General features: G+C 33.8%; 2 protein-coding genes across 2 annotated transcripts; one reads left to right on the top strand and one right to left on the bottom strand.

The window, feature by feature from the left end:
• Positions 1-544: 544 nt before the first annotated feature.
• On the bottom strand, positions 545-8,594 carry LOC111000446 (zinc finger Y-chromosomal protein 1-like). Its single transcript, XM_045633754.1, has 7 exons — positions 8,356-8,594; positions 7,148-7,233; positions 5,899-6,067; positions 3,988-4,319; positions 2,391-2,575; positions 1,784-1,949; positions 545-1,272 (listed from the first exon to the last, which is right to left on the bottom strand). The coding sequence occupies exons 2-7, from the start codon at positions 7,207-7,209 to the stop codon at positions 603-605; spliced, it is 1,584 nt and encodes a 527-aa protein (XP_045489710.1). The 5' UTR covers positions 7,210-7,233; positions 8,356-8,594; the 3' UTR covers positions 545-602.
• A 3,013-nt stretch (positions 8,595-11,607) lies between these two features.
• Positions 11,608-13,367, top strand: LOC123690353 (zinc finger protein 569-like). Its single transcript, XM_045633727.1, has 2 exons — positions 11,608-11,813; positions 11,977-13,367. Exons 1-2 carry the CDS (start codon positions 11,629-11,631, stop codon positions 13,010-13,012), a joined length of 1,221 nt encoding a protein of 406 aa, XP_045489683.1. The 5' UTR covers positions 11,608-11,628; the 3' UTR covers positions 13,013-13,367.
• The last annotated feature ends 1,983 nt before the right edge of the window (positions 13,368-15,350 follow it).

Below are 15,350 nucleotides of genomic sequence, written 5' to 3'. Positions count from 1 at the left end.
CTTTACTACGAGTTTTAAAAAAAACTCATTCACAAAAAGATTCATTTGACTTGACTTGCACGCGTGTTTGAGAAAATTGCAGGTATAGGCTTTTGTTTTCGTCTCTGGTAGGTAAAAACTGTAAATAATCTGACATAAACACCCATTTATAGAACCCATACAAGTTTAAACCCACACAAGCTTTAAAAGAATTTCAAAAACCCGCTAAAACGCGTCTACAAGATGGCGTCAAACCTGTGACGTACATTGCTTGTAAACACACTTCAAGTTTATCACCTGGCGATTTGTATTAAATTTTAACGATAATTTCAGTGGAAATTTAACTTGCTTGCTAACTTGAAAACTCCCAAAGAAATATATTTATAATGATGAAGAATGTCAAATTTTGAAAAATATAGTTTCATATAGACTGAGACATATACTACTATAATCTGTGATTGTTTTGTGTCACGAGACTATAAAAATCAATATTACATTATGGATTAGTTTAAATCAATTATTTATACAGATCTCGATAACAATTTCTTCATTTTGACAAAGTTAAAGACATCTGTCACACACTTGACACTTGACAGTTGACATTTGATTGACACATTCACACTTTACGTCCAAGCCGACGGGACAAAATCCCTATCAATAGCCTCATCGTGAAACCGCTTCAAGTGCTTGCTGTAACAGCTCTTGCTGCCCGTTCTATAAGAGCAGTAGCCACATGAGAACTCACTCTTACAGTTCTTCATGTGGTTCGCCACGTTCTCTTTCAAATTGCTGAAGTACCCGCACTTGTCACACTCGAAGTCGTTCTTCGCGCCATGGGTCCCCATGTGGTAGACCAGGCTCATGTTATGTTTGGCCCGGTAGGAGCATAGAGGGCACTTGTACTTCTTCTCTCGGTTTCTTCTTTTTGTGTTCTTGCTCTCGCGCGTATGCTTCTCTTTGTGCCTGTGCATGAGGAGCCAACTGGATGTGTGATAGTTGCACATTTCGCACATGTGTATCATGTGTGTGTGTTTGCTCATGTGGAGGGAGTAATCCGCCGCATCCAGGGCTGAGTATTTGCAGACTTCGCACTTGTATTTGTTCACTAGAATCTTGTTGATTGCGGCTGTTTTCTCGCATTTCTTTGACTTTTTATGCCTTTTCACCAGCTTTAAAAGTGGTATGTCGTCTTCGTCTGTGGCGTCCGAGACAGATATTGTGTCTATGTGTGGTTCTTGGATTATTACTTCGTCCTCGTCACTCGATGAGAGGAGACTGATGGGGTCATCTTTTCTAGAAGATAGAAAACAATCTCAATTTGAAATTTTGATTCTTAAAAGGACGGCAGCGCGCTTGCGAGCCTTCTGGTAGTGTGAGTGTCCATGGGCGACGGTGTAACTTAACATCAGGTGAGTCTCCTGCCCGCTTGCCCCCTGTTTTTTAAAAATAAGCCTCCCGCCCGTTTGCCCCCTGTTTTTTAAAAATAAGCCTCCTGCCCGTTTGCCCCTGTTCTATAAAAAAGGCTCCTGCCCGTTTGCCCCCTGTTCTATAAAAAAGGCTCCTGCCCGTTTGCCCCCTGTTCTATAAAAAAGGCTCCTGCCCGTTTGCCCCCTGTTCTATAAAAAAGGCTCCTGCCCGTTTGCCCCCTGTTCTATAAAAAAGGCTCCTGCCCGTTTGCCCCCTGTTCTATAAAAAAGGCTCCTGCCCGTTTGCCCCCTGTTCTATAAAAAAGGCTCCTGCCCGTTTGCCCCCTGTTCTATAAAAAAAACACATCCCTTTTTAAATATATCATTCAAAAACTCACTTTTCCCCCAAATCGATACAATCCGAGCTGGAATCCAGATCCAGATCGACCTGTTCTATATTCTGGTCACGGTCAAAGTCAGCGTCGTGGTCCAGAGGGAACATGCTGGGATCGATCTCCACTTGAACATTCTCCAGCAGCATGAGGCAGTCTTCGTTGGTTTGGTCTGTATATTCAAAGAGAGAACGAAATAATTCCCAAATTCCCAATAGAAGCTCTCAAAATCCACTAAGAGATGGCAGCACACGTTTTATATTTTATACTAAAACGCGGTAACAAGTTAACCGCTAAGTTGATGTATAAGTTTTTTTTCATATAAAAACATTCAGTCAGTCTTCGTGACGGTATGTAAAAATTTTACTTATATGCGTAGAGAAGTTTCAAAAAACTCTAAAACATGAAATAATTTTGGCGCACGAAAATTACGTAAAATTTTGTGTGTGTAAGTTCGAAGACAACTGCCACAAATAAATGTCTTCTCTAATATTATACACGAATGTTTTTATTAAAAAAAGAAAATTTTTTTTTTGAAATCAATAATGAATAAGTACCTGTAGAATATTTTTAAACTAACAAATATAAAAATGAGTATTAAATATTAATATACCTTGATTTTTCCCACCAACAGAAATCTCCACATACTTCGGCTCACTCTCCCCTTCTCTTCTGTCCTTCTCTCTTTCTCCTCTTGTCTCTCTCTCTGATATCTCGGACAACGGCCGCGTTTGCTTAATATGATAATTAGTTAAGATATCTTCAATGTCTTTGTTTGGTGAGAATTCTAAATCTATACTGAAAATTACAATAAAAAATTAAAACATTTTAATTTTGAATTAAAAAGAGTTTCTTGCCAGTTCTTCTCACCCGCTCTACGCTCTTGACTTACGACCTGGTAGTTAATGTAAACTTAGAATCAATTTAATATATATCTTAATATATATATTTCTTGTGTGCGTGTGTGTGAACACATGTGACTGAACTCCTCCTAAACGACTGGACCGATTTAGACGAAATTTTTTGTGTGTGTTCAAGGGGATCTGGGAATGGTTTAGATTCACAATTTTGTCCGCTGGACAATGTTTTTTTAATTAATTTTCAATTTATTAGTTGTTGTTGATTTTGGAATGTTTTACATTGGATCCGACAGACGGCGCTACCATCGCAGTGTCAAATTTTAAATAATATTCGAATTTTAATTTTACTCTGTCCCGAAATTTAAAAAAAGTTTTGTTATCATTGTGTTATATCGTGTGTGACCATGTGCTGGATCGTTAGATATTGTCATAACATTTGAATAATAATTTTCATCAAAATGGCTTATTGAAAATTGAAATTTTGAAATTAAAGACGCGTAGACAGGACAACGTCTGTCGGATCCGCTAGTATATATATATATATATCTATATATATCTACGAATCAATCAATCTTACAACTGTTCTTTATGTTTCTGTTTCAATGTGTATTCCGTTTTGGCTTTTGTGTGTAAGTTTGGATATTGTTTAGTGATTAGCTGTAGGAATACTTAAATAAATAAAATAAATATATAAAAGATTGTTTAGACTATCGAAGAAGCTAGAAAGAAGTATTAAGAATATTCATAGCTCTAAATCACCTGCATCATCAGCATCACACACACCATCACATTATCAGCCAAATTCTGTATTACTTTGTTAAATTGACTCATTCTTATTTATCCTTTCGTATTTTTGGACTTTTATGTATATATATTTCATCTTTGGCTATATTTTTAAGAAGTTATATATACTCAATCAAAAATATCTTTATTCATATAGGTAAACATATACACTTAATGAACGTCAAAAATAAAACAAATTAAATTAATTGTAAATTTACATTTACTACCAGTTCACAAGTCAAGGGCTGGTAAGAAGAACTGGCAAGAAACTTTCCGCCACTCTTTTCAATCGCCAAGTTTTTAATACAAATTGTTTGAACTGGAGCAAATCAATCCCAAGGATTAGGATCATTTAAGTATTCGTCACATTTATAAAAGGCTTTATTAATTAATTTACTTTTAACAAGGGCTTTGAATTTATTTAGTGATAGTTCTCTAATCGCTCGGGAGTTTGTTGTAAAACCGAATACAATTTCCGTATAAGGAGTGGTTTATCTCCTGGAACCTGGTTGGTCTATATTGATATAATTTTTGTTAGCTGTAAGATTACAAAATAAATATACCTACTTCTTAACGCTTCTAGGTGACTTTGTACAGCTTCCCTCTGGACTACTACATTTGTCTTCACTCTTGTCTATTCTTTCTATTTCCCCGGTTTGCTTATCTGTACTGTCTTCTTTGTTTTTGTTATCATTATCTGTTTCGTCTTTTTTTGTGTTTTTCCTATCTTTATCTGTGATGTCTTTCTCTGTATATATTCTATCTGTATCTGTGTTTTCTTTATCTACATTTACGCTATCTTTATCTGTGCTTTCTTTATTTTCGTCTATGTCCATTTCTAGTTCATTTGTGGATTCGTTATCTGTGTTCTGTTTTTCAACTTGGTTTTGTGATTCTTTCTGAAAAATAAATATCTTTGTAATTAATATACGCCACACATACGGTGGCTGTTATATACCACTTTTCGATTTATTTATTATGTCTACAACGTCGTATATATTACGATCTCTGGAAATTTTATAAAATCTTCTATCTAATATGTACAACAATATATGTAAACATAAGTCTTACAAAAAATAGGAATTAAAAAAAATTATACAAGATAAGACAAATACACAATAAAATTACCAAGATATTATAGATTCGATTTGAACTATAAATACATATTTTTTTATGTACATGAGGCACCTGATGTTAAGTGATACCGCCGCCCATAAAAACAAAGCCAAACACCGGCCTAAGCCAACATTACAAAACAATCGTATTTCAAACATTATTCTTGTCACACTTGACTTCTTCCTGCTTCATTTGGTATGAGAGAATCTTTTTTAACTTATCTGTGAAGCCAGAGAAACTTATAAAGTATTGATAGCACAAATGACTATATCATCCAAGAATATTTGTTAAAAACACGAGGAAATCTTTATTAGAGGAATAATTTTGTGCAATGTTAGTAATACTCGTTTGCCAATAATACTTTCCTATGTAATAGATCAACAATCACAAACTTTTTGAAATTTTATTTAGATCTTCACAACAATCGTGAAGATAGTTTTAGTTTAGATTGTAAACCAAATAATCACAAAAGTTGATGCAACTGTTATAAAACAAATAAAGAGTGGTAAAATATCCCTATTATATATTTATATATAAGTGAACTAACATTATAATAGTTCCGCGAATAGTGGTATTAAATTATTTGCGTTTTATTTAATTTAAATTAAAAAGAGTGGCGGAGAGTTTATTGCCAGTTCTTCTCTTCCGTTCTTCGCCCTTGATTTGAGAACTGACAGTAAATGTAAAATTAGAATCATTTTATGTATATTTCTTTTCTTTTTTTAACGTTCATAAGTGTACATTATGTTACCTATATGAATTAATGATTTTTGTTTGTTTGTTTGTTTAAACACTCGTCTAAACAAACGTCGTAATGTGTTACTGTGTCACCCGTAATAATGTTCCAACAGAGAAACAATCATAAAACGCTTTAGTCTAGATAAATTACTGTAATGTAAATGTAGTTCTTTTTTAACTTTTTACACTAAGTAAATTCAAAACAGCAATGCTTAAATAGGAAAATAGCTTTCGTTACATGTATGTTGCAGCCAACAGCCTAGCCTTTTAACTATACACCACTTACGTAGCAGCCTGAAATATATTCAGCCAGTTGATCAAACAGCCGGATCAACAGCAACATCAGAGTCAGATTCAATAATTTTGAATTTTTTTAATTATAAGCGATACTCCTAACGCCGTTAACAAATATCAAGAAGGATAATGGTCCCAAACAGGCTCCTTGGTGAACACCAGAGCAATTAAGCAATGTTGGGAGGAGACTCAGCGCCTCCAACAACCACTGAGTTTGGATACTTAAAGCATATACAAATATGAATAGATTTTGGCACATGGGAATAACAGACCCTTTCCTAAATATCATCCAGTCATACCCTACCAATGTAAAGGATTGTATAAACTCACCTGAAATAAACACGGTACAACTTTAGGCTTAAGCCTTCGCTTGCCTCTCACAAACATATATTGTTCCTCCTGAAAATGGCGACTGCACACCATTGCGTCATCTGTGAGCTTTGCTGTACTATTTATTGCATCTACCCACTTTTTACGAAGAGTCCGACTTACTGGTAACCTGAAAAAGAGGGGTTAAGTTTTGAAACTACCCACGACGAAGACTCCATACGTCAAAATTACATTTTTGTCTTTGTATAAAATCTAATTACAAATTTTAATTGATAAATTTATCATTTATACGAATTATACAAATATATAATGATTTTCGCTTTTCTTTACAATATTTTCTGTCAGATTTCTGTATTTTTTCTGTATCGAACCTTGTGCTTGACACGCCGTCGAATTTTTGGGACCAAATCATGACCGCTTTACTAACGATGTTTTCTTTCACTGTACGAGTGTTATATGTTCACATAGACAGAAAGACCATTCACAGCCGGGGATCGAACCTACGACCCCAGGAATCAGTCAGAGAAACCACTAATCCGACATTGCTATGATTTCGGATTTAGTGAAGAATAATATAATAAAATCCAAGCTGCTATTAAATGCATATTTAAGAATTGCTCCTAATAACCTTAGTGTAACAGTATCTTTAGATTTCTCAATCATTTTGTTATTTTTCTAAAAAATAGACAGTCCTTTGATACTATCCATTTTGGTGTCTTAGGCATACTGTCTCCTTACTGTTTTTCTTTACCATACATTATGATAAACCAATTGGAGTACAGAGTTTCGATAGGCCTTCAGAAACACTATCTAGACAGTCATGCCAACTCCTCCAGAATGATTCCCTAGGACCATTTAAATGCCCATAAATATTAATTAAAAAAGTTTATCTTGTACACTCGGTTTGGAAGGTTATTTCAAATATTAATTAAAAATATGTTTGATATTTCAGTTATGTTAGTTTAGTTGTAGTAAATTGAGTTTATCTTTAGTTCAGTTTGTTGGTTAGACTAATATAAATCAATTAAAAAGAAATTTTCAAGAAAGTACCCCATAAAACTCTCTGGGCGACTTGATTCCCAAGTCTAGAAAATCCCCAAGTTGGCATCACTGATCACAGTTCAACCTTACAAGCATCAGCTAAAGGACTTGGTAATTAACGAGTGTCAAAGATTTCCTTGCTCTGTTTTCATGCATACTACATGACCTTGATTCGTAAAAAATATAATTATTAATATACAGTACATACTTAAAGTAGAATAGTTGTTCTTTAACATTAAAACAGCCATCAACACAGCATTCTTCTGTCATTTTCACTTAAGCAATTTCCATTACCTAGAAATATATAAATTTATTAATGGAAGGCTACTAACACTTGGGTATAAACAATATATTTATTCCACGCCTTAATAGTATTTTTAGATCTCTATTTGTCTTATGTTGTGAAATAATGAAAATACAGAAACTGAGTAATTGACTGTGTTAGTTTTTATCAGCTAAATTTTTGTAAGACTAAAATACATGGCACTAGTAATATGTTTAGAATCGTTTTCATACGACCCATAACTCTTTTACAGATAGGTTACATAGTTAAATACTTCTATAAAAAGGATGGCTAAAAAACAAACTATTTTGTTCATCAATTAGTTATACTTATGAGTGCAGGTTGGTTATCTTTATTGGACCATATAGCATTTGAGAATATATATGTACTCTATAGTACAGTATTAGTACATGTATGATATATATGAACCAAATTTTAATTAAACTCTTCATTTTCTCAAAGGTCAAACCCTCAACATTCTAGAAATAAACCTGAACCATTGGGAGACACTAATAATAATATATGATGTGATATGGACAAATTTATTGACTAAACATTATGAATTGTTTAATTTATATGGAAGAAGCAAAATAATGGCTTGCCATGGGTTCTTAAATTGTTTCTTTTTATTATTATGTCTTCAGACCTTTGTTTCACTTGGACATTAATGAAAATTATAAAGAATTGAATAATACAAATTAAAGTAGTCACATGTAAAAACTCAATATATTGTAATAGTTGTTAGAAAATTGTTTCATTTATTTTATTGTAAAACATTAAAATATTATTCATTAATATATTATAATACCAATTGGAACAGTAGAAAAATTATATATTTAATAAAAATTGAGTTCTAAAACACAAGACATAAGGACGGTTTTTGCTACTACAATAACATGTACAACGAAGAATAACTTGTTCCACAACCCTATTCTGGTATTGTAATAGCGAGTAGTAAATCAAATATCACATCAACCTTATTACATGAGCCATAAGACGTATTTTGGAAAATCATTTTTATCGTTTGTAGTTGAATCGTCGCAAGCAATTATAAGAATAACACCGTCGCAATAATTACGATCAATTAATTATTATTGATAATTTAAAAATTTTAGTTGTATAAATTTAAGTACCCGGTATAGAAGTTCTTCGGTATTGGCGCGCCAAATATTTGTAAACAAACTTTTTAAAAAAGGTTTTAATACACATACACAGAATTAACCATGTTGTTACTATATGGTAACAGTAAGAAATATTTTATGAATGAGAAAGATGATTTCTTGCTGTAATTATAACACTTTTGAATATTTCAATACTGTTTACATTCGTCCAAACATGAAAATAAATGTATTTTACACAAGCCACTTTTTCATTTATCTTGACTTGTGACAATTGACTGTAAGGATTCTTATTTTTCTGAAGTTTATCGCCTGGCCATAGAATAAAATAGAGATTGCGGTGACTAGATCATAGGCAACCCAAAACCATCTAGTGAATTAGGATTTCTCGGAATATATCTGTGGTTTTAAGTGTAAACACGAAAACTATATTTTTATTCAAATTTTAATTTTTAATTCGTAAACAAAAATTAAGTCTTTATTTATTTATTTATTTATTTATTTACACTTTGTTGCATTACATAAAAGGAAAATATTAAACATAATTTAATGACAAGCAACTGGCGGCCTTATCGCTTTAGAGCGATTTCTTCCAGACAACCACTGTTAGTAAAGGAAAAAAAAAACCACTATGAGTATATTAGATAAGGTAGGCAAGAAGTGCAAAAATAAAAAGGGAAAAAAAAAAAAACAAAACATACTTAACAGAAACAAAAAGAAATAAAAATAAACTAAACTGATACAAGTTACATAAAACAAAACAAAAAGTAAACAGTGCACATGAATCAGGACAATCTAAGATGAAAAAGATCGCTCTCACGTCAGTAAGTAGTTAGTGGTATGACATGGACAGGAAATGTTTATAAAGCAGAAATTTAAAGGAAGATAGAGAAGGAGCTAAGCGAATAGTGACGGGAAGTGAATTCCATAGCCGAACTGCTGAAACCTTAAAGGAATCGCCAAGAAAAGAGGAGTTATGAGATGGGATTTCAAGGGTATAGTTTTCGGAAGAGCGTAAACTATAGTTATGTGAACCCAAAAATTTGAAATCATTTTTGAGATAAGAAGGAGTTTTAGGATTGAACAGGATGGAATATAGGAGATGGAGAATATGAGCATCACGTCGCTGTCGAATGGGTAACCAACCTAGCCGCTTACGGAACGCAGAGATATGATCATACTTTCTTAGACCGAAAATAAATCGGATACAGAAGTTTTGGAGACGATCCAGTTTGTTTAGCAATTCCTCGCTCATATCGGAGGAGCAAGAATCGCCGTAGTCCAGTAAAGGCAGGAGGAGAGATTGTGCCAGTGAGGTTTTAGTACTAAAGGGAAGGAAATTACTGAGACGTCGGAGGATACTAGAGGCACCATACAATTTGCGGCTAACTTCTTTGACATGCTGCTCCCAGGATAAGTTTTGATCAAATAAGACCCCCAAATTTTTAACTGCACGGCTTATATTTAAAGTTACGCCGTTGATATGTATAGGTGGTACAGTGGCCCAATCAATTCTCGTCGTGAAATAGGGGCTGCCAATGATTATGACTTTACTCTTGTTGGGATTGATTAGAAGACCAAAATTTTTGCTCCAGTCAACTATCTTTGCCAGCTCATAGTTTGTGGAATGTATAGCCTGCGGGAGATCATCGAGACTTGATTGAACGTAGATTTGGAGATCGTCAGCGTATAAATGAAAATTAGTAGAAAGACGGGACGTTAAAGAGTTAATATAAATAGCGAAAAGAAGAGGAGAAAGTACGCCACCTTGCGGTACGCCAGATTCAATGAAACTCCATTGAGATACGCAATCGCTTGTCTTAATGCACTGGCGGCGCCCATTAAGATAGTTAGAGAACCAGTTAACAGCATGTGAAGAAATATTTATAGACCTAAGCAACTCCATTAAAATTTCAAAATTAATAGTATTAAAAGCGTTGCTGAAATCTAGTAGTGTGAGAATTGTGAGTTGTTTGTGGTCCATGCCTTCGCGAATATCATCGGCTACCCTGACCAGAGCAGTAGTCGTGCTATGTCCAGATCGAAACCCGGACTGAAGTGGACTCAGTATGGAATTTTTGTTAAGGAAATCATTTAATTGATCATGTATAAGGCGTTCAAGTACCTTGGATAGAAAAGGCAGAATTGAGATGGGTCGAAAATCAGAAAAAGTACTAGGATTAGCCTTTTTGGGGATAGGGATGATAAGTCCATCCTTCCAGCAAGAAGGAAATTCACCTGTAGAAATGGAAAAATTAAAAATATGTGTGATTACAGGAAGTATAAGAGAGAGAATAGGTATGATCATAGCGCGACCAATCAGGTCAGAACCAACAGCATTGGAATGAATAGACGAAATACCAGATTCAACGTTCTGGCAAGAAAATTCAGCGAATGAGAAATATGGAAAACTAGGACGAGGGAGAGATGATATATTCTCAAGTGTTAAATCCAGATCGATATTACTTAGAGTAGAGTGAGAGGTAAAATGGGCGTTTAGGCTGTTTACCTCGATATCGGGAGATATGGAAGCACGTGGCGGCTTACCGACACCCAGAGATTTTAAAAAATTCCATGTTTTTGAGGGATCCCCACTTGACACTGAGTCGTGAATGTGTCTTCTCTGCGCATCCCGACAACGCGTGTTGCAACGGTTGCGCAAGGATTTGTAAAATACACGATCCTTGTCCGTTTTGGCTGTTCTCATCTTGGCTTTAGCACGGTTTTTTTGTTTAATCAAAGTTTTGATTTCATCATTGAGCCAAGGAGCAGGTAAATGCTTGAGTTTAACTGGCCTCAAAGGGGCATGAATATCGAAAAGATTAGTAATGGAGGAATTTAGTAGATCAACTTTACCATTGAGGGTGGGACACTCGTAAATCGTGCTAAAGTCGATTTTAGCTGCATCAGTAAGCAGACGCTCGGAGTCGATCGCAGCAAAATTACGCCTAAGAACTACGGTGGGTTTTAGTTTGGGAGGTTTAAGATTGAGGGACAAATAAAGGAGATCGTGATGAGAAAAGGCAACAGCAGGAAGTTGGCCATGACTAGTGACTAGGTCAGGAGAAGAGGTAAATATAAGGTCCAATAGGGAAGGAGTGGAGCCTGGGACTTTGTGCGTGGCGCTAAGTGGCAGGTTATGAAGATTATAAGAGTCAGTGATGGAGAGCAACTTTTTCGATCGACAGTCGTCTTTTATTAAGCAGGTATTGAAATCACTTGTATCTTTAATACATATTGTCACATTAAGAGCTGTTGTTAGACATTTTTCTAAAGATCCGATACGAAATGGATGTAAATAAAGACGTGGAGGTGAAAGAACAGAAAAGTTTTAATTTACAAGGGGTAATAATTGATGAAAGTAATGATTCTGGGGAGAAAACATCCTTAAAGCAAGACTTAAAACTGGAGCCCGAACAATATAGCTTCGACTCAAATAACTTCAAGAAATACTTTTTGCGTGAGACTAAACTGTGAGTACTAATTACAAACAATTACACTAAAAACATCATGCAATTAAAAGGAACATGATTATAATAGTGTCAGAATAACAAAGCGCTTAAGAAAAAATAACTTAATTATTTTAAAAGTAAATCATAGTTGTGTTCCCTACTAAAAATGTATAATTTTTTTTAGTAAGCCTGATGCCTATATTGAAGCTGACACTATAAAAAGCAAAAGGAAAAGAAGTAAAACCAATGCAATAACAAAGAATATTATAGAAGATTTATATATTTGTGATGTTTGTGATTTCACAACATCATCAGAAATTGGAATGACTGCACATATAAACAGTCATATTAAAATTATAAATAAATATAAATGTAATATTTGTAAACAAGAGTTCAGTACAAACACATTATTAAAAAATCACAAAGGTAAACATGAAGATGAAACATTTCTATGTAAAAAATGCAAACTTGCATTTTCAAATCACAGAGCATATCTTACTCATTTGATAAATCATATGACAAAGCCACCCTATACTTGTTATGAATGTGATTATGAATTTGGAAAACGACTAAGTTTAAAGGCTCACATAAAGAGTCATTTTTCAGACGTTGAAGTTCAATGTCCTATCTGTAAGAAAAAAATTGAAAAGAGATTTATGAATAACCATATTCAAGCGCAACATTCTGCAACTGAATGTATTGAATGTCATAAAATTGTGTCAAAGAATAACATTGATTACCACATGGCAGTACACACTGGATTAAAACCTGTCCAATGTTTATATTGTGGCAAGGGGTTTATAAACACATCTCAAAGACTAAGACATAGTAGAGTACATACACAATACAGACCATACAAATGTGAAATTTGCGACCAAGCTTTTCCACAAAATATAGACTTACAAAGACATATTTTTAGCAAGCACTCATCACATCGGTATGAATGTGATACTTGTGGTAAAAGGTTCAAACAAAAGAACTCATTGGCTATGCATATCCGCATACACACAAACTACAAACCATATAAGTGTCCTAATTGCCCAGAAGTGTTTACAGTGTTACCATCTTTAAAATCTCATTTTTATGCAAGACATATTAAAGAAAACAGATTTCATTGTGAGACATGTGGTAGTAAATTTAAGACGGTACAGGGCTTAAGAAGGCATAAATTGGCTAAAGCACACCAAAGAAATGAATATAAGTTAAGGATGGAGAAATAAATAATCTTTATCAAGAATATCAAGTCATACTAAATGATTTTTATAAGGCACAGATAATTGACAAAAATGTATTTTATATAGGCAGCTTATAACTAGAGTTTTGAATCATGAACTTTAAAAAAGCAAACTTTTCAACCAATCTTCAAGTCTGTATTATATCGGTATCACCCAATTACTCATGTTAGTTTCCATTTCCAACTAACAACAAATGACAATGTCTGCAGTAAAGATAAATGCTTATTATATATTAATTATTATATACTTGTAAGCAAACTACATTGACTTAGTTAGTTACAAGTGTAAAAGGGACAGTTATAAAGACAATTTAAATTCCTAAGATTTAATGTAGGAGAAAATGAGATGTCATTATATTTTTCTACGGAAAGTAACGCTTACTGTGTAGTTGCCGCAATTTCAAAATAACAGTTTTACCGCGTTTTATACTTCCGTCAGCGCCATCTAGTGGCACATTATTTGGACTGATTCAAGTCAGTTTCTTAAAGGCTTATTACACCACGCGATATTCAGACAGTCTTACTAAGATTCAGCCTAATGTAATAAGAGTTAGCCAGTTAGCCTGTCTAATTAGACCGACCGAATGGGTTCGGCGGTGCTTACTGGCTTACTTGCTGAATATCGTGTAGTGTAATAAGACTTACCACGCTAAACCATTCAGTCAGCGCTTGGCAATCGCAGAGCAAAGACGTTTGTACATGTTTGTTTTCTGTGGTCGCGTGCACCATGGCGTGTTTGCAAGAAAACAAAGTACTTTGGAATGTTTTTTATTTTTTATAGATAAAGTTAGCCAACGCTCGACACACTGATACATTGGTAAAAACAAACATGAATCTTAAATTTAGAAAAAAGGTTCGGACAATCAATCTTATTATAGAATATCTTAGCTGCAAACGATGTGTCAATAAATTTAAATAAATTTTCTGCGATTCTCTAATGACAATATACTAAAGTGTGCCAGCCTGGTTCTGTTCTTGATTTGTACCGAGACATGCCATTTTTATTGCCATATTGAATGTATGGAGTATCTATTAAATTACATATAATAATATAAATTACTAATATAACATTTTAATAGTCAGTCAAACTCGGCAACTTCTACTCTAAGGTAGTTTCTTAAGTCACATGGCGACATCCGTCACCGACTACGTACGCTTTGCAAATGAGTAAAAATGAGTTAGCATGCGGTATTCAGTCCAGTGTAATAGCGAGCTTGCTAATTAGATTTTAAGACAGTCTTAAGTGCTTATTACACTATGCGATATTCAGACTGTCTTAGATATTCTATAATAAGATTGATTGTCCGAACCTTCTTTCTAAATTTAAGATTCATGTTTGTTTTTACCAATGTATCAGTGTGTCGAGCGTTGGCTAACTTTATCTATAAAAAATAAAAAACATTCCAAAGTACTTTTTTTCTTGCGAACACGCCATGGTGCACGCGGCCACAGAAAACAAACATGTACAAACGTCTCTGCTCTGCGACTGCCAAGCGCTGACTGAATGGTTTAGCGTGCTAAGTCTTATTACACTACACGATATTCAGCAAGTAAGCCAGTAAGCACCGCCGAACCCATTCGGTCGGTCTAATTAGACAGGCTAACTGGCTAACTCTTATTACATTAGGCTGAATCTTAGTAAGACTGTCTGAATATCGCATAGTGTAATAAGCACTTTAGTAGTACATACTTATTTAGAATAGCATTTACCTACTCGTTTTATTTGATACTGATTCTTGTAATTATTATTAGTAAATTTATACTTAAAATGGAAATCCATACTAGTAATATGTGACCAAATTAAAATTCCACTAAAGAGGGAAGGTTCGCATCCTAGCTTGCATTTTTTTTGTTATGCATATGGCTAGATCTTTCGCTTAATTTTGTATTTTACAATTTTGGAATAAGTAAATGAATACCAAATTAATTATCCTAAAATCTGGTCTATTTTATATAAAAATAACAATGTTGTATAAGAGAATAGCAAGGTGAATAAAAAAATTCAACAGTTTTAAAATAAACTATTTTAATTTGCTGTTTGTTTAAATTCCCAAAATATACTTATTGATTTATTACTTTTAAAATAAGTACCTAACTGAATAATAAATTTTCTGCCATCGCGTCATTCCATAAATGTAAATTTAATTTGTTTTTTATGACATTCATAAGTGTACATGTTTACGAATAAGGATATTATGAGTTTGCATATTCATTAACAAAGTTATAATTATTGACATATTGTGCTGATCTAACCTTTCTTTCTACTTCTTTAATCTGTGTAAGTGCTAATGTGCTTTACATGAATAATAAGTATATTTAAATTA

This window comes from Pieris rapae, chromosome 24 (genome assembly GCF_905147795.1).
Source record: "Pieris rapae chromosome 24, ilPieRapa1.1, whole genome shotgun sequence".
NCBI classification, from domain to species: domain Eukaryota; kingdom Metazoa; phylum Arthropoda; class Insecta; order Lepidoptera; family Pieridae; genus Pieris; species Pieris rapae.
This window is presented reverse-complemented; position numbering and strand designations above follow the sequence as displayed.